At 41.4% G+C, this 23,758-nt stretch overlaps 1 protein-coding gene across 2 annotated transcripts; it reads right to left on the bottom strand.

Annotated features, from left to right (window-relative positions):
• Window positions 1-524: 524 nt before the first annotated feature.
• On the bottom strand, window positions 525-22,114 carry SELENOO (selenoprotein O). 2 transcript variants are annotated; one of them, XM_073328288.1, is made up of 9 exons: window positions 21,513-22,108; window positions 18,377-18,580; window positions 17,255-17,435; window positions 10,589-10,719; window positions 9,867-10,147; window positions 9,511-9,661; window positions 5,237-5,422; window positions 2,516-2,672; window positions 525-1,791 (listed from the first exon to the last, which is right to left on the bottom strand). In XM_073328288.1, the coding sequence occupies exons 1-9, from the start codon at window positions 22,088-22,090 to the stop codon at window positions 1,594-1,596; spliced, it is 2,067 nt and encodes a 688-aa protein (XP_073184389.1). In that variant the 5' UTR covers window positions 22,091-22,108; the 3' UTR covers window positions 525-1,593. The 2 variants fall into 2 exon arrangements, with proteins under 2 accessions (XP_073184389.1, XP_073184390.1); XM_073328289.1 differs by lacking the exon at window positions 2,516-2,672 and having other exon boundaries at window positions 1,729-1,791; window positions 21,513-22,114.
• Between the last annotated feature and the right edge of the window lie 1,644 nt (window positions 22,115-23,758).

Genomic DNA, 23,758 nt, shown 5'->3' on the forward strand with positions numbered 1-23,758 from the left:
CTCTGGAATACATTTTTCCAGTGAGAGACACATAAGAATGGCCATACTGGGTCAGACCAAAGGTTCATCTAGCCCAGTATCCTGTCTTCCAACAGTGGTCAGTGCCAGGTACTTCCAAGGAAATGAACAGAACAGGGTAATTAAGTGATCCATCCCCTGTCATCCATTCCCAGCTTCTGACAGAGGCTAGGGCCACGATCCTGGCTAATAGCCATTGAGGGACCTATCCTCCATGAATTTATCTAGTTTTTTTTTTTTTTGGAACCCTGTTATAGTCTTTGCCTTCACAACATCCTTTGGCAAGTTCCACAGTGTGCAGTGTGTGAAGATGAACTTCCTTTTGTTTGTTTTATATGACCAATCAGGATCTATTTCCGACTCCCTAAGTACTATTTTAAATTAACAAGGAACAGTTTCACACTGCACATATAATGAAATATACAACATTCAGAGCTCTTCCTTTCACCTCAAACATATCATCAGTATCCATCAAAATACAGAAGCAAAACTGCATAAAGTCAACAAGAGGGGAAGTAGGAGTATCATTTATATATTCTCAGACATTGCCACCCCAGATTTTAGCAAATAATATTAAAATGGCAGCTTTCAGAGTAACATTTCCATAGATTGATGATGATGGATGGATAGATTAAAGACTAAGTTATACAAGAAGAAAGTACGAATACAAAAGTTGCATTGAATAATCCTGAACAAGTACACATCTGCCAGTTTAATGTAGAAGGAACTGCGTCAACAGCATAATCAATCAGATAATGAACGCTTATATTAAGTACTGGGTAGCTTATAGGGAACAAGCTAAGTTGGCAAAGTGATCTTGTTTAGATCAACTGACTTACAAGTTGCAGTCCAAGATTTTAATAAATATTTGTACATGTATATTTCACACAAACATATTAAAGCTGAATATATTTTTCTGCTAGGACTTCCAAGTGCAAATATGTATATCCCCCTAGGTTCTGATTTCTATACTATATATTATAAAAGAATTATACTCCATTGCTTCCCCCCCACATCAGCCTGCAAAAATTCTCTTAAAAAAAAAACTGATGTTAATATGAAGGTTCACAAGAAATGAACTACTCAGTTAAAGGAATCATAGCTTCAGAGAAGCAATGATAGGCCTATTCCTCCATTAAAGAGGATCAAACATCCCTGCAGAGTAAAAGCATTAACCACATTTTGGGACTAAGTACTATTAATTCATCATCAGTCAAAAATAGATCACATTTCCGATTTGTTATTTTTGACTTCACACAAATAGTTACATTTGGATGTTCAAAGATCACTGTATGCCTACACCTAAGACATCACTAATTACAATGTGGTGAGGAGGAAAGAAAGTTGTTCAGCTCCCCAAACATTAATCTAACAACATACATGGACTGTTTGTCATTGGTCCATTAAACCTATGAACAATTCTTATTTTGATTCAATCATGGATGCTGAAGTGTGGTTGCAGGTACATCCAAATGAACTGTTTCAGTGACTTAACAGCACTTTGATTTTGCCTTGTTTGATTCTCCACTACTGAAGAAGCATCTCCAGTTTACAGTGAAAAATAAAACAAAGCGGTTACGAAGATCACGTAACACAGAGTTCTGAAGCCCAGAGTGGAGGTTTACTGCTATATGGAAGTCTGCTGCTGGCCACTGGAGCACAAGTAGCAGCTGCTGCTGCAAGTGTTTCCTCCTCTTCTTGATCTTCCTGCACCGCAGCGAGACCTTCTGTCTCTTCAAATGGATTTTCCAAGCATTTCAAAACTTCTCTTACCTAGGGGGAAAGCCGCAACGTGTTGCAGTGAGAAATTAAAAAGTAAAAACTGAACCTTCGATGGGTTCAAAGCAATCTGAAAAACTGTATTTAATGGATAAGCAGACTATGAAGAGCCACAAATGAAAAGATGAAAAAACGTGATACGCTGATATAATCTAAACTGAAAATAGAGATCTGCAATTATTTTATCGTCTATTGTAGCCTGCATGGAACACGGTATGAGCAACAGCAATTGGGAGGCTTATAGTATTCAAAGTAAAGTACCTGAACACCTTTACATTAGCATCAATACTATACATATATTAATTGTATCTGCACACTGTAGTATTTAAACATAACGTTGAGCTAAATATGATCAAATGTTGTATTTTAAAACACCATTTGGCAAATAGGGTTTTAAGTACACACTAACCCTCAGCACTCCTGTGAGTTAAGTATCATTTTATAGATGCAAAAAAAAAAAAAAAAGGCTTGCCCAGTTGTGCAGCCAATCAGTGCAGAGCAGGGGTTGAAAAAAAGTCAGGAGTTCCTAGCTCTCTGCCTCATGCTGTATTCACCAGACAACCTGTAGCTCAAAAAAAAAAAATTGGCCCATCATATTCTATTTTTGTCTTTTAATCTTGTTGCACATTATGCAACATGTAATCTGGACTGTAAAATTCCTTGGAGGATTTTCTGAAGTGTCCTGCATACACAGCCATGTTGAATAGTAATACTGTACCTCTGTGAAGTCTCCATTCTCAGCTGCTTCAATGGCATTCTGAGCAATGTAATTTCTCAAGATATATTTTGGATTGTTTGAATTCATAATCTTCACACGTTCAGCATTCCAGACATCAGCATTACTAATACTTTCTATCTCTTTTTCTAATCGGACTCTGAAAATAAGCAAGAAGGAACAAATTAAGAATTTTGTTTGGTTCAAGATTCTGTTTTTAAAATTTGGACCCATTTTCTTGAATTTGCAAGTGTAAATGGGAATTTACAGATGAGAACATGGCCTATGATCCTCCTTGTTGGTCTGGAAAGCTCAGCCATTTTTAAATTTCAGCTACAAAAACTACCTCCCACTTCAGTTAAGAACCAGTTTCACAGTCCATTAGAGGCAGCAAACTGAAGTTCAGCATGCACTAAGTGGCAAGCATACACACTTCCCTTGAAGACTTCACATTTTTGAAAATATCATTACTTATTTGAACAGGTAAAACATGTTGCATAAGTCAGCATATGAATGTTCCTGCACTTTCGGGAATCAACTCTGAAGCTTTTCTATGCACTTTATTGTATATTTAAGTTTCTTGCATGCTTACACTGGCAGAGAGATGGGATACAGTCAAGAATCAGATCTATGACTGGTACTTATTCCTGCTAGAATTCTCAGATGTAGTGAAGAGGGTCAGTCACAGGAAGCCAGCTGTGCCTGCCATCACAAATTAAAGCAGGACTTCGCCTGCCCTAACTTACACTGCTGGTGTAATAGGCTGCTACACTATACCAACCCCATCAGTTCTGGCCCAGCAGAGATTATTCCTACCTACACAGAAGGATTTCTCTGTCAGGAATCTTGAGCTATCTTAAAGCCTTGTGGCACTTCTATGAAGCACCAAGTGACCTTAGTGGTAAAGAGAATGTGGGCCCCATTGTTTTGATTTACCTTACGCTCCCCACCTGCTCTTCTAAATTCAAATACAATACTCAATGCTCTTGGCAGTTTTTTACTAACGACCCAAACTAATTTACTAACGACCCAAACTAATTCAATCAAGTTTAGGTATACGTGTTAGAATTAAAGTCAAAATACCTGTTTGCATCCAAATGTCTTATTGTATGTGCACCAATGCACCAAACTGGGATTTAATACTAATTAATTTATGAAATTTCCATGGAAAAATATTGAGCATGTGGGGGTTTTATTCTAACTTTTGTAGCTTATTCAGATGTCGGTGATGCCAAAAAAATAGAATCTGTTTTATGTTGTAAAGCTTTGGAGATGGGGCCATGCGGTCTTTTATTTGTAGAGGGCTATGTACTGTTGCTCAGTATAGCAGAACCTCAAAGTTATGAATACCAGAGTTATGGACTGACTGGTCAACCGGACACCACGTGGAACTGGAATTAAGTAATCAGGCAGCAGCGGAGACAAAACCCCAAACCAACCAACCAAAAAACCCCAGCCAATACTGTACTGTGTCTATATTGCATCTTAAAGGTAGGCACATCTGGGCTACCTGTCCCCACCTCCACTCCCTACTCGCCACACGGGGGGCAGCCACTTTCAGACAGGAGGTGAAGATGCTGAAGTTTACAGACACAGCTGTTAAGTCCCTGAGCAGGAGCAGCACTGGGGTCTGCACTGCTTTCCTGTAAACCACGGGTGCAGGTTCCCCCTCTACCCCTGTAATCAGGAGGTGGACAAGCTTACAAGCTCAGTCCTAGCCCGGGAAAGAAGTTTCCTGAGCTCCTGATAGAACCCGACCTGGAGAGCGAGCTGCTGAAACTGGAGCCCAATCTCCTCCTTGCATGCTGTGCTCTGGAGAAGCGGCTCAGTTTTAAAGGGCCACAGCCTCCACTAGGGGCAGCTGGATCTGGCAGAGCCCAGCTTACAGATAAAAGATACTGCGGGGGGCGAAAGGGGAGGGGGGAAGAGGAAGGAGCTGGAGGGTTCAGAGCAGCTGCAGTTCTTCACATGCCCTGAAGGAAGGCGGCAGTGTGCAGGAAACTCCACACAAGCCTGGGACCCAGCATCAGGCTGTTTTCCCCTTTGGAGCCCTGAGCTCCCAGAGTTAGGAGGTGTGGGTGTCTGGGCTGGGGGGAGGGGAGGCATGGAGGGGGCATAGCTGAGGTCTGGGCTGAGGGGGCCGCAAAGCTGGGCTCTGGCAGACAGCGGGTGCATGTGAGTGTCTCGGCAGGGGGCTCTGTAGCTGGGCTCTGGGAGATAGGGGGTGCAGATGTCTAGCTGGGGGCACCCCACGGCTGGGCTCTGGGGGGTAAGGGAGCAGGTTTCTGACCCCCTGCTGGACTCTGAGGGGGAAAGGCAGAAAAACAGGGATTTACTTAACTCCCTACTCCTGGGGGAATTTTGTGTGTCTGTCTGTATTGTTACAGTCAATCACTGACAAGTATTTTGAAATAAATTACCAAAATAATTGAAACTGGCCTGATTATATCATGTTATTTTGACAAAATATGCAGAATTTTAAGATATTGTGTGCAGAATTTTTAATTTTTGATGCAGAATTTCCCGAGGAGTAGGAGGTGAAGACGCTGAAGTTTTCAGGAAAAGCTATGAGTCCCCGCTCCGAGCAGTCCGCCCTGAGGAGCAGCCCAGAACCTCTTGTGCAGAGTTATGAAAAACCTCCATTCCCAAAGTGTCCATAACTGAGGTTCTAACGTAGATATGACACAGCACAAATGTATTGCAGGCAATATTTAATAATCTCACCTGTACTTCTGCAGCCATTCTTTCCAGTGTCTTTTATTTCTACTCAATAAGTCAGCTGCTGTTAATTGCTGCAGTTTAGAAAACTGGTCTATGCGTTCTAATTCTTTAGTTATATTAGCTTTTGTTCCAATTAATGCAAACAGTTGAGGATTAGACTGAGCCAACATTAGCATCATGGAAAGTTGTCTGCAGGGAAGAGGAAAGTTATATCAGACTTTAAACTCACAGTAACAGGTAAGAACTGACTTTTTGTATCCAGACTAGTTTAGCAAGCAAGTAACCTTGTTTTTTGTCAGCAAAGCTAAATACCCTATATCCCATAATAAAAGACTAATTTATTATGCAAAAGAACATTAATTTTACTGTTATTTCCCTCCTCCCATTTGTTTAATCCACTTCTCTTGTTGTGTCAAACCTAGATTGTAAGGCTGAGAATTCACAGCCACCTAGGGGATTTAGATGCACAATTGCCCCCTGAAATTAATGAGCTGTGTGCCTAAATGCCCTAGAAAGCTTTGAAAATTGCAGCCTCGTGTTTGTAAAGTGCCAAGCATAATGGGATTTCACTTTTACTTGGGGGCCCTAGGTACTACTGTAATACAAACATCATAGAAAAGGAAGCAAAAACACTTTAGAAGAGTGGGGAATGAATGCAATGGTACCGCTTTATAATCAAGCGGTACAAAGTAATATAACCATAGACTTGTTATATATTTTATCCTATTTTGCCAGAAAGGATTGTGGACAAAAAACATACCTAATTTATGTAATTCAAACTAATTTATTGGATAATCACAGTTAACTCACACTATTAACTCAAAAAAATTAATGGTGATTAATCGCACTGAATACCAATTGAAATTTATTAAATATTTGTGGATGTTTTTCTACATTTTCAAATATATTGATTTCTATTACAACACAGAATACAAAGTGTATACAGCTTACTTTATATTTTTATTACAAATATTTGCACTGTAAAAATGATAAAGAAATAGTATTTTTCAATTCACCTCCATACAGTACTCCGTACTGTAGTGCAATCTCTATCGTGAAAGCACAATTTATAAATGTAGATGGTTTGTTACATAACTGCACTCAGAAACAAAACAATGTAAAACTTTAGAGCCTACAAGTCCACTTAGGCCTACTTTTTGTTCAGCCAATCGCTAAGAGAAACAAGTTTGTTTACATTTTACAGGGAATACTGCTGCCTGCTTCTTATTTACAATGTCACCTGAAAGTGAGAACAGGCGTTCGCATGGAACTTTTGTAGCAGCGTTGCAAGGTATTTATGTGCCAGATACGCTAAACATTCGTATGCCCCTTCATACTTCAGCCAACATTCCTGAGGACATGCTTCCATGCTGTTGATGCTCGTTAAAAAGAAATGCATTAGTTAAATTTGTGACCGAACTCCTTGGAGGAGAACTGTATGTCCCCTGCTGTTTTACCCATGCTCTGACATATATTTCATGTTATAGCAGTCTTGGGAGGATGACCCAGCACATATTGTTCATTTTAAGAACACTTTCACTGCAGATTTGACAAAATGCAAAGAAGGTATCGATGTGAGATTTCTGAAGATACCTACAGTCCTTGACCCAAGGTTTAAGAATCTGAACTGCTTTCTGAAATCTGAGGACGACGAGGTGTGGACCATGCTTTCAGATGTCTTAAAAGAGCAACATTCAGGGCAGGTCTACACTACAGCTGGAATCGATGCTCTGAGATCGAGCCACTGGCAGTCGATTTAGCAGGTACAGTGAAGACCCTCCAAATCGACAGCAGATCGCTCTCCAGTTGACCCCTGTACTCTACCCCTGACGATAAGAGTAAAGGTGTAGACCCACAGTGTCTCAACCTAAGGTACTTCAACTCCAGTTACGTTATTCACTTAGATGGAGTTGCGTAGCGTAGGTCAACTTACCGCGGTAGTGTAGACATAGCCTGAGATGCAGAAACTATAGAACTCGAACCACCAAAAAAGAAAATCAACCTTCTGCTAGTGGCATCTAACGCAGATGACGAAAATTAACATGCGGCAGTTTGCTCTCGTTATCGAGCAGAACCCATCAGCATGGACACATGTCTTCTGGAATGGTGGAAGCATGAAAGGACATACGAATCTTTAGCGCATCTGGCACAAATATCTTGAGATGTTGGCTACAATAGTACCACACAAACACCTGTTCTCACTTTCAGGGGGACACTGTAAACAAGAAGCAGGCAGCATTCTCTCTCCTGCAAATTGTAATCAAATGCCTTTGTCTCAGCGATTGGCTGAGTAGACTTGTGGGCGCTAAAGTCTTACTTTGTTGTATTTTTGAATGTAGTTTTTTTTGTACATAATTTTATACTTGTAAGTTCAACTTTCAAGGTAAAGAGATTGCACTGCAGTACTGTATTAGTATTTTTCAATTCACCTCTTATTTTTATAGTGCAAATAAAAAATATAAATATAGATTCAGCACTGTACACTTTGTATTCTGCATTGCAACTGAAATCAATATATTTAAAAATGTAGAAAACATCAAAAAATATTTAAATTGTATTATTTAATCGCAATTAATTATTTTTATCACTTGACAGCACTAAAATGACTAATATACTCTGCTAAAGAGATATGTTAATGGTTTTAACAGGACTAATTTATTAAAGGACAGGAGTTACTATGGTTAATAGAGCCAAGTTATTTTGGTGTGGTTTTTATTAGGTTTCTAAAAGCTGTATACCGTTGGATTGTGTTAGTGGGAGCTGTCCAACAGTTTTATCACTTATTCAGCTGTCTTCTCCTCCTTCTTCCAGTTTAAGTAAACATTTGTTTTTGTAATACTGTATTTTTGTCATGCCACACCAATGTAAGTGGAAGTCTCAGAATAATTTTCTAAACTTTTCATTAATGCATACATAGAAAGTAATTAAAGGACAGAAAAAAACCCAACCTATCAGCACCTACTAGCTAAAGGACAACTCATCACTAAAGATAATTAAATATAATATCTAGCAGTTTTGATTATTCAGTCTACATAAATTACCCTCCCATTTGATCTACATATGCCTAATGCAACTATCACTGGAGTGCTGTGGTATAACAGTTGTTGCACTTAGTGTAATACAGTACTGCATTAAAAAGCTTTGCTTTCATACCACTCTGATTTATTCATTACATCTCCTGCTCCTCTGTACAAAGTCTAACTATAGTAACCCAAAAGGATTGATTTGTGTATAATCAGATTTAATTCTTATTACAAGATTTATGTTTAGGCTCCAGATTTGGTTTACCTTGAAATCATAATCTAGTAATATCAACTGGCTTCTTAAGTATGGATTTCTTCCTTTTTCAATTTACCACATCATTGCTAGAACTCAACTGCCCATCTATTCAAAAGGCGATAACCAACAGTATCTCAGCGTGATATCAGAAATGTGTGAACATTCCTACTGCTCAGAGTAGAAATTAGACACTTTTGTTCACACTGACAATTCTGAGAAAAAGGTATATGTAATTATGTTGGCTTCTGCAACACTAGGCACACAAAACGTCTGCCAAACAAACAATTAATAGATCCTAGAAAAATATATAAAATCTATTCATATTAGAAACAATGAAGAACACTAAGGGTCAGTTTCACTAGAATGCTCTAATTTCCACTGTTTCCAAGATGCAAAGCAGATGTAATCCTGATGTAACTGGCCACATGAGTCAAGTTTACAGCTGCTCTGCATTGCTGAGTGGTGCAGAACAGCTAGAGTGTACCAGTAAATCTGGCCCCAAAGATGGAAACTGGATGACTCTGGGGATTTGTAACAGTATACAGAGCATCTAATACACATTTTAAATTATATTTAGCACAGTAATTGAAATATAATGCTACCACTCAGCTTGTTGGCAGTACACGTGAAATGGGTTTTGGTGATTAAAATCCAGTTTAGTGAAGTGTGTCCTTACCACAAAACTACCGAATTTGACACACTTATTAGCTTATGCCACAGAGAAGCCAAATATGGAGGAAAAAAAAAAACAAACCAAAAAAACCCCCAAACAACTAGTCTGTCAGGCCATGGTTAAAATGTCCTGGCATGGCAACACAGGAAAACTCGCACTGCTGTTGATCTTATATTCCTGGTCTGTGGACAGTCTGAGACTGTCACTCTGGCACCTTAAAGATCACTAAACTGATTTAAACATTAAAAAGCATACAAAAAACAGCTATATATAGATAGTATGCCTGAAAACAGTTCAAAATTGTCCTTGTTTACTTCAGTTGTACCTTGGATCCATCTGAGGCCTGAAAGCAACTTTTAATTCTTCCATGGAAGCACACTGCATGGCAATCTTTTCAAGGAAATCTTCCAATTTTAGAGGATCCAAATCGCCCGAGAAAGAGCTCAGCAAACGGAAAGTATTTGTAAAGTCTCCACCTGAACACAAAATTTTATTCTTCAGACATAAGACAGTCTAATTTAACTTCAACTTAAAGTTTATAGTCTAATTTGTTTCTACCCGATACATCCACATTTTTGAAATAAGGTTAATTTGTTGTCAGTGGAATATGATTCTCTGATTAGTTATTTTTCTAACATGGTAAACAAGACAACCAAGTTATGTCCTGTTTTCATCACTAACCTGTGAGATGCATAGTTTCCAGAAGTTCAGACACCAATTTATCATCATCTTCTAATTCCAAATGAATGAGACCTAGCTTCTTCCTCATCTTCTGCAAATAATGCCTCTCAAATTCTGCATCATACTCCTCTTCAAGAATGAGTTCACTGATCTCCAAGGGCAGTTCTGGGACTAAAGCTTCAGCCAGCTTCCCTAGATTCCACTTGCAGATCTCTGGCTGTTTGTTATAAGCATAGCGGCCTCCATTATCTGAACCATTGCAAATGTGTTCTGGGTCATATCTACAGACAAAGAAGAAATGGTTAGTAGTCTTCTTCTAGTTAACAGAGTGACTACTGAGTTAGATCCTTTAGGAGACTAGAAAGTGCAAGAAGGAAGAGTGCTTTTAGTTCTGACATTCCTCCAAAACTATTAATCTAAGCATGTGCTTGTATTGCCCTTCCTTAGGATAAACCCAAGACCTTTCAAATACAGAAAAGAACCATGCTAGAAAATGAACAGGTTATACATATATGGTTGTGACAGCTACAGAAGGTTAGAAATGGTTATGTCACGGAATACAAACAATTAGGGCTAACTTAACTGGACTCGCCACAAATAGGGCGTAATAAATCCACTTAGGAGGATGTTGAAAAGGAATGAAAGCAATCAGGAAAAGCATGAGGATTATTTTGCACAGTAAACACACAGTTGTACATTTCAGGTAATTAAACTATACTGACCTGTCCATAAACCCAAAAGGGCCATAGTCAATTGTAAGTCCTACTATGCTCATATTATCTGTATTCAGCACACCATGGCAAAACCCAACACATTGCCATTCAGCAACCATCCTTGCTGTCCGCTTTGTTACCTAAGAAACAAACACTTCAACTTTGATTATGACTTAGACATGTCTATATATTTCAAGGGATCTATCATTTTAACCTAAACAGTGTTATTTTACAAGGTATGACTGCATTACACTGTAGGGCTTGAAATTCAGGGGGAAAAAAACAAACGCTACTTCCACTGAAGTATGGCCTCCTGCTCCACTAACATAGTTAATTCCCAAGAGCAAACAGCGATTTAGCCCAAGTCCCAGCAGTAGCAACATTTTAGCAGCATCTCCCCCAAACTAAAGGTCTGCTCTGACTGAAATAAAATTCATATGGACTTCAATGGGAGCAGGATCTGGCCCTCAGGATGTATATATAAAAAGTTTCATTAGCCTAAATGCTGTGTGTCTGTTTCCTTTGTTCATTATGACCCTATTTTCCACTCCCACTTCTTTCCTCATGCCATTTTCTTTCCTACTACATCTATCTTAACTGACAAGCCAGCTCATACAACTTGGCCCTATGAGTCACAGTGGCTCCCTTACCGTAGCCTGCCACTGAATTTGTTAATGGTGGGTTGGGAGAAGTGATAACCAGAGAACAAAAAAAAAAAAAGACAGATGCAAGAGGCTAGGAGCGAAAGAACAAAGGAAGTGACTATTAGCACACTATGAAACTAAGGGCACCTGTCCAAGAACGATAAAAAAGGCTTCTAACAGAAGGTCAGAACCACTAGACCAGTGGTGCTTAACCTGAGGTGCACGCACCCCCTTGGTGTGTGAGATGCCCTTTCTGTGGGTGCGAAGGTTTTTAGAAGGTATTTTTAGAAGGTAAATCATTGAAAACACAAATTAAGCACAGGCATGTAAGTACAACTACTTTGTTTCATCAAACCTATGCGTTTATTAACATTATACAGTTAACAATTACTGTAATATACAAACAAAAAATATATCTAAGTTTAAAGAACTGACCTACTTCAATAATTTTTGATATGGGGTGCAAGATCATATTTTGAGAACCAAAGGGGTGCAGGCTGCAGTAAAGGTTAAGAACCACTGCACTAGACTAAGGTTGATCTAGATTGAATAAACCTTCACTATTCCAGTCTTTGCAACAAATATCTCCTGTTGCCCACTTCTAATTCCAGAACAAGAGCTGTAGGATTTCCCCATAAGAAGTGCAAGTTGGTGGGGCAGGGGGACGGGACTTACAAAGATTTAGAAAAATGAAGACGTGTTAAACAAGGATCATCAGTGTTAGACTTTGTGGTAGGGGAATATCACATTCCTTAACTATGCTAAAGAAACAAAAGATGCAAAGTTAAGTAAAAAAAAAAAAGTCAGGAAATGCCAAAATTGAATTTTTATGTACAAGCTGAACTCTTCCTCATTGTATCCATACATTACAACAGTTTTTAAGTTACTTTTCCATAGTATTGTTTCTGCAGTGAGCAGGTTAGATGAGGTATAGCACATAGAGAAAGGCATGCAATATTTTTAAACAATTTATCAATTTCTTCATTTCCGTGCTATCTGCCAACCAATATTAAGTCTGTTCTACGAAAACAGTTATTTTAACTTTTAAAATAAATCTAATTAGTAAATCTATTACTGATCTGCTACCATTACAAAAATCACTGACACAAACTATGATTTTCAAATCCTCAAAACCTGGTCAAATCAAAACCTGTTTGCACCAGAACACTGACTTCTCCTCTGAAACAGCTATCAACTTGTCAAATTTCAAACTTCCAATCCTTCCTTCTAGAGCTGTTTACGGTAGAAAAAGTGTTTATATAAAAAAGAGGAAAAGCCAGCTTCACACAACTCTCATTCTCAAAAATGGCAGAACTGTCTTTGCTTAAACTTTCATCAAAATCAACCAACCGGGACAGGCTGGAAAATTTCAGCCCCGAGGAACAAAGTTCCAGAAAGTTAGAGAAACAGAAAGAAGGGTTTAGAACACCAACATTTTGGAAATTAACTTTATGCATTCCCCTCACCACCATTTTCCAGCTTCCACGCTGGCATGCATTATAGTGCTTTCAAGCATAACACTTTATATGGTTTCCACACTACTCAGAAGGGCGGTAGAAAGCCATACGACACAAGTTACTCCAAGCAGCTACATGTGCACAGAACTGATTAGAAATATGCTATAAACAAGTGCAAGTGGCCACACTCTGTACTATGGCTCTATGCCAGAGAGATGAGATACCACCACACAGTAAATTAATCATAAAGATGAGATCCAAGCTATTGAAAACAAAAGCTCACAGAACGATAAAGACATGTGAACTGCACGGTGCCACTGCATAAAATGATTTGTTATTCTAGCAATTTTTTTTTTTTTTTTTTCAAACTGCCAATGAAAAGCTTGTACTGCAATTAAAACATGGATCATTCCCAAAGAAGTGTGCGCTGATTAGAATGAGGTTGTCTGTGTTCTAGCTTCAATTACCATTTCTCTCCATCACCAATTTCTAAACTTACTGATTTTTACAAGTAAGTTTTACAAAAAGAAGAGCTTGGGAAATTATATGTTACTGAAGCCCACCACTTTAAAATGCCTGTTTACATTTTACCCTTGTTAAAAATGACATCTAAAACTACTGTAACAAAGATTCAAAAAAAAAAAAAATCTGTTCTCTTTACATAAAGTGATATCAAATGCACTCACTTTTGCTCTCTGGTTTAGTTTCCTTCACAGCGGAAAAGAGGCGACAAAAGCATTTTATATATTATAGGCAGGCCACAAAGTGCTGCCTATTAAGGTTGTCCAACACTTCCATTATAAGACCCTACTTTCAGTTGCTTATAACTAACTGTCTGGTCTGAAATTTTAAAGGTCAGGTGTCTGTCTCAGGCTGAATTTTTGTGGAAACTATCAGTCATTTCCAAGGAGAAAAATATGTTGTTTTGCCCTTGTTAAAAAATACCGGGGACCTTTTCTTTGAAAAGTTCTCACACCCCCGTGCTTTCGAGCAGAGACATGAAATTTGGAAGAGGGCGGCATATGTATTAAATGTGCCTTTTGCAATCCCTGTGAAAACATGCTGAAGTTTGGCCAAGTAATAAGCTTATGAAAAATGACAGCTGACACTTTGAACAGGTTACCAAGGGAGATTGCGGAATCCTCATCATTTGAGGTTTTTAAGAACAGATCAGACAAACTTCTATTAGGGAGGGCTTAGGTATACTTAATTCTGCCTCAGTGTTGGAGGATGGTCTGCTCACCTTTTGAGGTCCCTTCCAGCCCTACATTTCTATAATTCTGTACTCAGTAGCAATTTAGATTTTAGCAGCTGAAACCTCCAAAGATGGTCTAAACTGAGCAAGCCCTGAGGCTGGAGCAGGACTTTCCCTGCAATTGCAACTCGGGACTGTTGTGTGCCCGGCTGGGTCCTGCCACTTGAGCTGAGAGAGCAGGAAGGCTGTCTCTCCTGCACTCTCAATGACTCTGCCGCTGGGCCCAGGCAGCGCAGAGGAGGAAGCTGACTGATTTGAATATAGAGGGTACAAGAGATGAACCTGGGGGAGAACATGGAGTAGTTTGGAACAAGGAGGTTGGGGGGGAGTGGGATGAAACTGTCAGGAAGATGGGGAGAGCGAAATAGGGACATAGGGTATATGTGAGGCAGGAGAACGGGTCTAGGAGCCAGGTGAGAAAGCATGTGTGGGAAACTAGGAGCCAGCAGGTGGGAGCGTGAAACAGACTGGATGAAGAGCAAGGTGATGGAAACAGGGACTGGCTAGGCAAGTTCACTGGCATGGGTGATGGGAGCCTGGAGGAGTGATTTACTAAATTAGATGGGACAAGAAGCTTAAGAAATGGAATTTGGGATGAGGAGTCTGGGATGGGAAATGGCTAGGACTGGGACAGTGACAGGTTGGAGGGAATGGAATGGGGTGAAGTTTGGGTGGAATGGACAGAGAGTCTGTGCTGACTTGAACACAATACCCAAGATTCCTAAGCCTCAGTGTCCCTAGGCTGTCACCACATATCTGTGAAACCCACCGGCAAAGTGCCCTCTCTACTGCTGGTCCACAGAAATGACGACAACCTATTACTATCATATCCTATTAGCTCAAGCCACAGAGGTCTGTTGGGGATCAAGCAGTTGCAACCCTGCTGATGATATAGGTATCTATGATGGAATTTGTGTTTTCACTTCGCTTTTTTAAAAACCCAGAAAATAAAACACAAAAAAAAAGTTAAAAGAAGATTAAGATTGCAAAGTCACACACACAGAATTCAGGAAATGCTAGAATTAAAGTTGCCTATGCAATCCGAATTTGGCACCTTTGTGCAGATTCATTATAAATTCAGTCTTTAATTACACAATCTCATACTATTTCCCCCCCCACAGGACCCCTGCCTCATTCAGGACACAGGATGGACCTACTCTAGGGATGAACCAGGATTGTGTAGCAAAGGAAACTCTTTTGCGGGAACCTTACTTCATTTGTGCAGAAGTAGGAAGATGTGGTGAACGAGGAAGGGGACTGCAGGGAGAGAAAGGAAAGTCATGGGCAAGGGCTGCCCTGGAGAACTGGATTTATAAATGTCTATGCTAGAGTCCCTAGCATCATATAGGAAAGTCACTTAAATGAAACTTTTCATAGGGGTCACTAACTGTTCCTCGGTGCTAAGCATTCACAACTGCAACTGAAGTCAGTGGGAGTTGTGCTATAGAATACTAAGTACTCTGGAAAATCAGCTCATAGGCATCTTAAACTGGGTACCCAAAAGGAGGGAACTTTTAAATTTAGTTCCTATGCCTCAGTCCCCCATCTGTAAATTGGGGATAATTATACGCCCCCACTTAATAGGTGTGTTGTGAATATAAATTAATGTTTGTGAAGCGTTCAGATACAATGATTAATGCCATAGAAAAACCCATGAGGAAATTAATAATTCTGTCTTCAAAGCAAGGTTTGAATAGTGTGCAGCTAATAAGGCCTGGGGCCACACATTAATTTAAAAAAAAAAAAAATGAGGAGAAAAAAATACTGAATAGCAGTCGCCAAGAGAGCACCATCCATCCTGTGCACTGAATGAGACAGGGGTCCTTTGAGGAAAAATAGTATGCAATCGCATAACTGAAGATTATCGTAATGCATGTGCACAAAGGGGCCAAATTAAGCTTGGAAAGGCAACCCGAATTCTGGCATTTCATAACTTGAGAACCTGACTTGCAACCTTAATGTTTTAATGGTTTTTAAGTGCAGTATTACATATAAAATGACAGACCATAATAATTGGCAGGTGGGCCAGAAGTAGATCTACTACCTCAAACTAGTTTTAAACTTTTTCCACTGACTAGATTTAAAGTAAAACTGTCTAAGGCTTGAGACAGGACAAGAATCAATGATTAATTCAGGAGGGGGAAAAAAATCAATTTGAGGGATCTTGCCAGAACACAGTGCTGTTTGTAGAATTTACATAAATTATTCTAAAATAGCATTTTTATTGTTCATTTTAAGCTTCCTAAAGTAGCTGCTGGCTATTTCCTGCTAACCTTGCCAGCTTGAACAAAGCCTTCTGAAATACTGAACCAGGTATCAAGTAGCTGAAATGGTTTGTTTTACTGTATTGGCAAATTCCTCCTCTTTCACATATACCTCCTTATGTTGCATCATGTGGCTGCGCTAAGACTTTTCATTCTTCCTTTAAGAAAAATCAGAAAAGCCCAGAAGGCAGGTCGTATGGCCGCTTTCCAGCTTCCCGATTTAGGTATTGTATTTAAATTGAGTGTACTGGACAGAGCCCCAGAAAGCACATAATATTTGAATATACAATTAATGAAACAGAAACAGAAGCATTTCATCTTCCCTAACCCCTTATTTTGCTCATTGAAAAAAGACACACTTATTTCCACCACCTTACAAACAACTAAGGAAATTGTGTGAAAAGTGGTGTTAACACAATATCAATGTTTCGATGTAGAAGTACACAACAGTCAGGAAATGTGAAGTTATAATTCCCACAACAACTTTAGCTCAGAAACATTACATATTTCTATTAAGGCATAAATTTAGCAGTATATACACACACACCAATGCTACATATCTGCCAACAGCTCAAGTAATGGTTATTGAGGAAACCATAATTGAATGTTCTGGCTTCTGAGCATTTAAATTGTGAACCTTTAATTTACATTCTTCTCAGTCAACATCCTTTTTTCCCCCCGTCTTTCACATTACAAAATGAGTACAGACCCTTTTTACATTCTAAATCATTACCTCATCAGCAGCCAATCAGGTTCCAGAACTCCCCAACATTCTGATATACTCAATTTATTATGCATAGTCTTGTACAGCTCTTCAAAAGCTAGGGGAATCTTGACTTGCTGGTGAGGAGGTAACTAGTCTCTTAAGTACATTTCAGTATACAGTTCTACCAGGAGTGTTTTTTCCAAAAGCAACAAAAAAAGTTAAAAGATAACCAAAAGGGGAAAAAAAACAAAAAACAAAAAGTTAACTCACCCCATATTCCTCACACGATGAAGTTCTTGTACCTTACTTCTACATATACTACGAAAGGAAAGAATTATCAGTCTCATACCTCTCTGAAGAAAGCAGCATTCCTCTGAACACTGTTGTCAGAGTAAGCCTGCTGGATTTCTGGATAGAAAGTGCTGATCACATAATTAAGCATCTGTATTCGAATATCATTTCGGTTAACACTGGGACCTTTGCGTCCTGTGTGTTCATCTGTAGGTTTAAAAATCTCAAAAGATCCAAACCTGTTTTAAGATAAGACACTTCTTATTCATTTATATTACAGCAATAAGAAAATTACCACTTAGAAATATTACTGTAGTACCATCTCCTTAATTTAGGCCCCAGTCCTGCAAATGACAGAGATAATCAAAATAACAGTGCCCCTCTGAAGCACCACACAGCAAAGGTGTGCATCCACGTGCTGCCACGTGAAGGATCAGGGGCCCTAGAGAGCATTAACAGCTAATTCTTAAGAGCTTCCTAAAAATATTCAATGGAAGACAATGATTATATGGTGAACTTATTTTAAAAAGTAACAGCAAACCAAAATAAAATACTGCCTATACAAATGAAAGACATCTTGCAAAAAAATTGGAAAAAAGATTTTCCAAGCTTTATATATTTCCTATTCCTCAGCCTTTCATTAGGAATTTGTGACTTTGCAACGGACCAGAGATCTTCCATAGAGTCCTAATATGGTTTCAAGCAGGAACTACCTTCCATTTCTAATATGTAGTCTCACATTTATCACGATCTAGATTTTGACAATTTTATTCCTTATCCTAAAACCCTTCATTAAGTGGCTTTTAAAACAGTCCTCTCCCACATAATAGTCACCCACCAGCATCAGGAGTATCATAAAGACGGCTTTTCTTTGCCAGGACTTGAAAATAATTTTTTTTAAAATTTATGAAGCTTAAAAAAATTCCACTTTCCATAACACCCCACCGTGATTTTCTGTTTTACTCCCTACTAATTAATGTTTACCTGGCAGTGTGCAAAGATGCCAGTGCATCCCATCTACTGGATGGAAAACACAGAGTTCCACCAGTCTAGCACTGAAGAGCTAAAACCCCAGAATGAGAATCATATATAGATGGCCTTGTTAGAGAAATAGTGTATTTCCAACAGGATGATGGTTTTGTTTTAACAAGAAAAAAATTGAAAACAGGCTTCTCTTTACCTTATAAAGGTGGAAGCTATTCTCAGGACAATTGTGCATCTTTCATTTTTTGGATTTCCATCATAGAGTATGTCCCGAACAACTTTTGAATCGGATGTTACACACGTTCCAGCCCTTGTTGTAGGTATACCTAGATGAAACATGGCCTCACTACACAGGAATTCTCTTATACTCGACCGCAGGACCTTTCGACCATCAGCTTGTCTATAAGAAAAACAGTAATACGACTTAGCTCTTGTGTAACACTTCTCATTTCTACATCTCAAAACACTTCACAAAAGCAGAGTATCATGACCCTCATTTTCTAGGTGGAGAAATGAAGGCCCAAAAGGCAAGTGACTTGTCCAAAGTTGCCCACCATCTCCTCTTAGTTTCAATTTACAATGTGTAATGCTATCTCCTTATTGGAAACATTTATTTTTGGTATTAATACCAACATTCATAGTAGAACATATCCTCCTTTCCAATCACCTCTTTTGTTGTTTGTACAGGTTCTATACACTCCTTAAGCTTATCCCAGTATTTAAATTCTGTAGAATACATTGTTAATGGAACACAAGGGCCAGCAGAAGTGTTCCCATCATTTTTTAAATTTTAATAAAGAGCTTTTCAAACAAGTAGAAATTCATCTGCAGACCAGACATTACAGAACTTCACCTAGTATTGTAACTGCCTATAAAAAAAAAAAAGTGAAACTGGCTTCATTATTTTTTATTATCCAAACTCCAAAAAACCACAATCTATGAACAAGTGAAATAAGTTGACTGAATTTTTAAAAGTCACTTAATCTAAGGTTTTATTAGTAATGTCTACTACCAAAGTTGACAGTGTCTCTTTAAAGAAACGATTACGACTTTGGAATTAGCTGCAAAAGTAACTTCTTTCCCCATTCCCCCTTTAAAAATGGAGATTAAACATTCACAGGATTTAGTTATCTCACACCACCGACAAACAATCCAGTTTGAATATTAGCTACCACTGAACATAAGTTACTGCAGTAGTTTTCAAACTGGCCCGTGGCCCAGATATCTACAGCTTCTGAAGCTATTAGAAAAGCATACAAACTGTGATTCCTTCTGCTAGCTGTAGCCTACTCTAGGACTTCAGTTTTAAGTTTGTTTTTTTTTGAACCAGCTGAACTTTAAAAAAACCCTTTATCCTTCATGACTGCTTCAGATCTTTCTTTGTCAGATGTCTTTAATGCAGTGGTTCTCAGCCCATAGTCCATGGGCCACTTGCGGCCAGATCAGCACACAGCTGCAGCCCATGTGACACCCTCAGGGCCATACACACAGTATATACCGTATATATTGTTTGGTCACAGCCCACATAACACAGAGAGCTACATATATGGCCCACAACGGTAAATAGGTTGAGAACCACTGCTTTAATGTATACATTTAAATATAATCAATTTTTTTGACCATCACCAAAATTAAAAAGATAGGAAACAAACAGAAACAGGACCAAACTGCACAATAATCTGAAAGTATAGAATAATAGGAGCTAAAAATCAGTTACTCAGTCTGTGCAGGTACTCCACTATAGCACCTTTTGACTTGTTTACCTATTGTTTCCCCGCTATTTCTATGACTAAAGCTCCATAATAACGCAAACAATATGCTGGCAGCTACCAGTATTTTATCTACCAGGAGAAGATCCTGGCTGAGCTTAGTTAAACAATACAACAGAAGGAAAAAAAGGGTGGCTGCTACACACTAGCATTCCCACCACTATTATCAAATCTCTAGCAATAACAAAGGTGGAAAATTTGAGGGAAAATGCCTACTGGGGAAGGAAAGAAACAACAAATGCAAAGTGCAGGAAATGTAATTAGTTTCATCCCTCACACTAAAATATCTTTATTTTTCATCTCACCTCCTTTGTACCACTCAACATTATCTTTTTTAACCAAACATTATGATTGCTGTAGGGATGATGAAAAATCAGGGTTAAGAGTAGAGCCCTACCAAATTTATGGTCCATATTGGTCAATTTCACAGTCACAGGAGTCTAAAAATGATAAATTTAATTTAAATCTGAAATGTCATGGTGCTGTAAGCGTGGGGGGGAGAACCAATACCATTCCACCCTTACTTCTGCACTGCTGCCAGAGGGGTGCTACCTTCAGAGCTGGGTGCCTGGCCAACAGCTGCTGCTGCTCTCCAACCACCTAGCTCTGAAGGCAGTGCAGAAGTAAGGGCAGCAATACCACGACCCCCCTTGCAAATACTTTTGGGGTCAGGACCCCCAATTTGAGAAACACTGGTCTCACCCATGAAATATGTATAGTATGAAGTAAAAGTACGCAGAAGACCAGATTTTACAGGGGAGAAGAGAGAGAACATGAGCAGGGCTGTCCCTAGCTATTCTGGGGCCCTACACAGCCCCCCTGCAGGGTGTGTGAGGCCCCAGGCCTCTGCGGGGAGGGGTGGAGGTGAAGGGGCAGGACTGGCTTGGCGGGCAGAGGGGAACCACCCCTCAGCACTCACTGGCAGCACAGCAGGGGCAGGGTCGCTGCACTTCCCACAGCCACTGGTGAGTGCAGGCCCGCCCCCGCTGCAGTCCTCAGGGGAGTGGAGGTTGGGCTGGGGCGGAGCGGGGAGGGGGGCATGGGGAAGAGATGGGGCAGGGGCTGGAGCAGCACACAGCTGTGCAGGGCACCAAGAAACGTGGTGCCCCAAATTTCCTGGTGCCCTACGCAGCTGCGTACTTTGCGTATGGGTAGGGATGGCCCTGAACGTGAGTGCCCCATCTACACTAGCACACATCCCCAGCTGCCACCGCACCTGTCCCGGGCATTGGCGAGGCATTTCCCGCGGTGGCAAGCAAAGGCTCCTGGGCTGGGGACACTGTTGCGTGGCAGGATGGGCTGCCAAAGGGTGAAGTGACTCAGGCTGGGAATGGCAAAGGCTTAAAGCCCCTACGCCGAGCTCCCCAGCTGCAGCAGCAGCCCCTGGCAGCATCTCACAGGCGGGACCGGGGTGCCCCGGGGGCACCAGAGCAGTGGGCCAGGCGGGGAACCCACAAGCTCTAGGTATGATACAACCTGCGACTGACCCCGCAAAAGGGTGCGGCGCCCCCGCCAGCCCCTGCCCGGCAGAGGGGCAGGACGCGCCCGCCCGCGAATGGTTACCGGGAGAAGGGGGTGAGCCCGGCCCCCTTGAGCTGGATCTCCCAGCGCTCGCCCCGCGGGCTCAGCACCTCGCCCAGGTACATGGCCGCGCCGTCGCCCAGCTGCCCGGCGAAGCTGCCGAACTGGTGCCCGCAGTAGCAGTGCGCGGCGGGCTCCGCGCCGGGTAGCAGCCGGTTCCCGCTGAAGTACAGCGCGGCCTCGGCCTCCAGCTCCTCCAGCGCCCCGGCCGCGGGGGGCTCCAGGCCCAGCAGCGCCAGGGCGGGCAGCGACAGGGCCACCAGCCGCGGGCTCTGCACCGGGCTGGGCCGCACCCGCGAGAAGCAGGCGCCGGGCACCTGCCGCGGCACGTTCTCCTCGGACGGGTCCAGCGGCAACGAGCGCAGCGCCCGGTTATCGAAGCGCAGCGCCCCGAGGCAGCTCGCCGCCGCCGCGGCCGCGCCGGGGCCCGGGCTCCCCGGCCGGGCAGCGAGGGGCGGGGGCTCCTGCATGGCGCCGCTGCAGCAGCCGGGAGGGCGCAGGCCGCGCGGGCCCGGGCTGGGCAGCAAGAAGCAGCGGCCGCTCCGCAGCACCGCGGCCATTCACCCAGCAGGGCGAGGGGCGCAGCGACCCCGCCCCTAGCGCGGGGACAAGATTGTGACGTCACGCCCAGCGCCTTATCACAGGGCGCGCTTTCTCCGAGCCCCGCCCCGCCGGCCGCTCCACGCCCGCGGCGGTGCCTAGCCCCCCAGCCACAGGGCGAGGTCGTATCGAGGCCCCGCCCCGCCCCGTGGCTGTCCCGTGGCCCAGTGCGAGCTCTGGAGCCGCGCTGCTGTCGTGGGGCAGGCCAGATCGATCCGGGCCTGGCCCCGCCGCCCCCCACCCCTGTCTCTGCCGGGCCGAGCCGGCGCCGGAGGCCGCGCGCGAGTGCGAGCAGAACCGATCCGACACTCCAGCCCGAGGCAGACCGGCGGCCCTGGGAACGTATAAGCCCTCGCCGCCTGCGCCCCGGGAGCCAGCCCGGCGCTGCTTTACTGCAGGGTAGACTGGCCCGGTGAGAGCATGAGCCCGGGAACGATCCTGCACTGGCAGAGACGTGGACTGGGTGCTGGAGTCTCTTCCAGCTCTCGCTGTCCATATCCGCTTTTCGGGTGGAATACACCGTACAGTGCCCTTCTAATCCAGCTGCAGTGAGTTAAAACAAACGCATTAATTACACAGTTATTACACAGCAATGATTCACCTTTTGATTATATTCTGCAGAAGGCAAAACCCCACTTGTAAATACAGTGTCAGTCTCTACCAAAGACTTTTAAGAATATGTTTGTAAATGGCTACAATTCAATTGAAGGCCCAGAAGATGGTTTAAGATTGAGGGGAGTTTGTGTTCATAGACGTATTTCTCCAACACAGCCATTTATATTTTGTTACATGGTTGAAACGGTGATATAAAACAAGCCCCTATAAGGAATTCAAATTAATGCACTTGTTTATAATTGGAGGGATTAATCTATCTTCTCTCATAACAAGTTCCCAACCAGAGATGTCTTCCAGGTGGTGTACATCAACTTGTCAAGATAGTTGCAAGTTTTACAGTAGGCTACATAAAAACATTAGCAAAACAGTACAAACTAAAAGTTCATACAATGACTTATTTATATTGCTTTATATACTATACACTGAAATATAAATATTTATATTCTGTTTTATTTTATAATTATATGGTAAAAAGTAGAACAATTTTTCAGTAATACGGTGACTGACACTTTTGTCTTTTTATGTCTGATTTTGTAAGCAAGTACCTTTTAAGTGAGATGAAACTTAAGCATACAAAAGACAAATCAGACTCCTGAAAAGGGTACAGTAGTCTGGAAAGGTTGAGAGCCACATACAATTGTTGCCAACTCTCATGATTTTGTCATGAGCCTCATGATAATTATTGTTTTCCTTAAAGCCCAATCTCTGGGAGTCAAGTGGATATGTGATGATTTTCAGCCTTCATTCTTAAAGAAAAGGCAAAGTTCTGGCTCTTGTGACTGTGGAGAAAGCTTTAAAATGTATCCTAAAGGCTCAAAAAGCAGAAGGCAAATAAAAATAACATTTCTGTTATTTTTACATTCTCTCATTATTTGAAAGCTAATTTCATAATTTTTGAACATTTGTGTTTGGCAATACTGCAGTGGAAAGCTCCTTTTATCACTTTTGAATGAAATACTCAGATTAATACAGTTACAACTAAACATGACACCATCACTGTATATTAAAACCAT

The sequence above is a fragment of the Lepidochelys kempii genome, chromosome 1 (genome assembly GCF_965140265.1).
Source record: "Lepidochelys kempii isolate rLepKem1 chromosome 1, rLepKem1.hap2, whole genome shotgun sequence".
In the NCBI taxonomy this organism is placed as follows: domain Eukaryota; kingdom Metazoa; phylum Chordata; order Testudines; family Cheloniidae; genus Lepidochelys; species Lepidochelys kempii.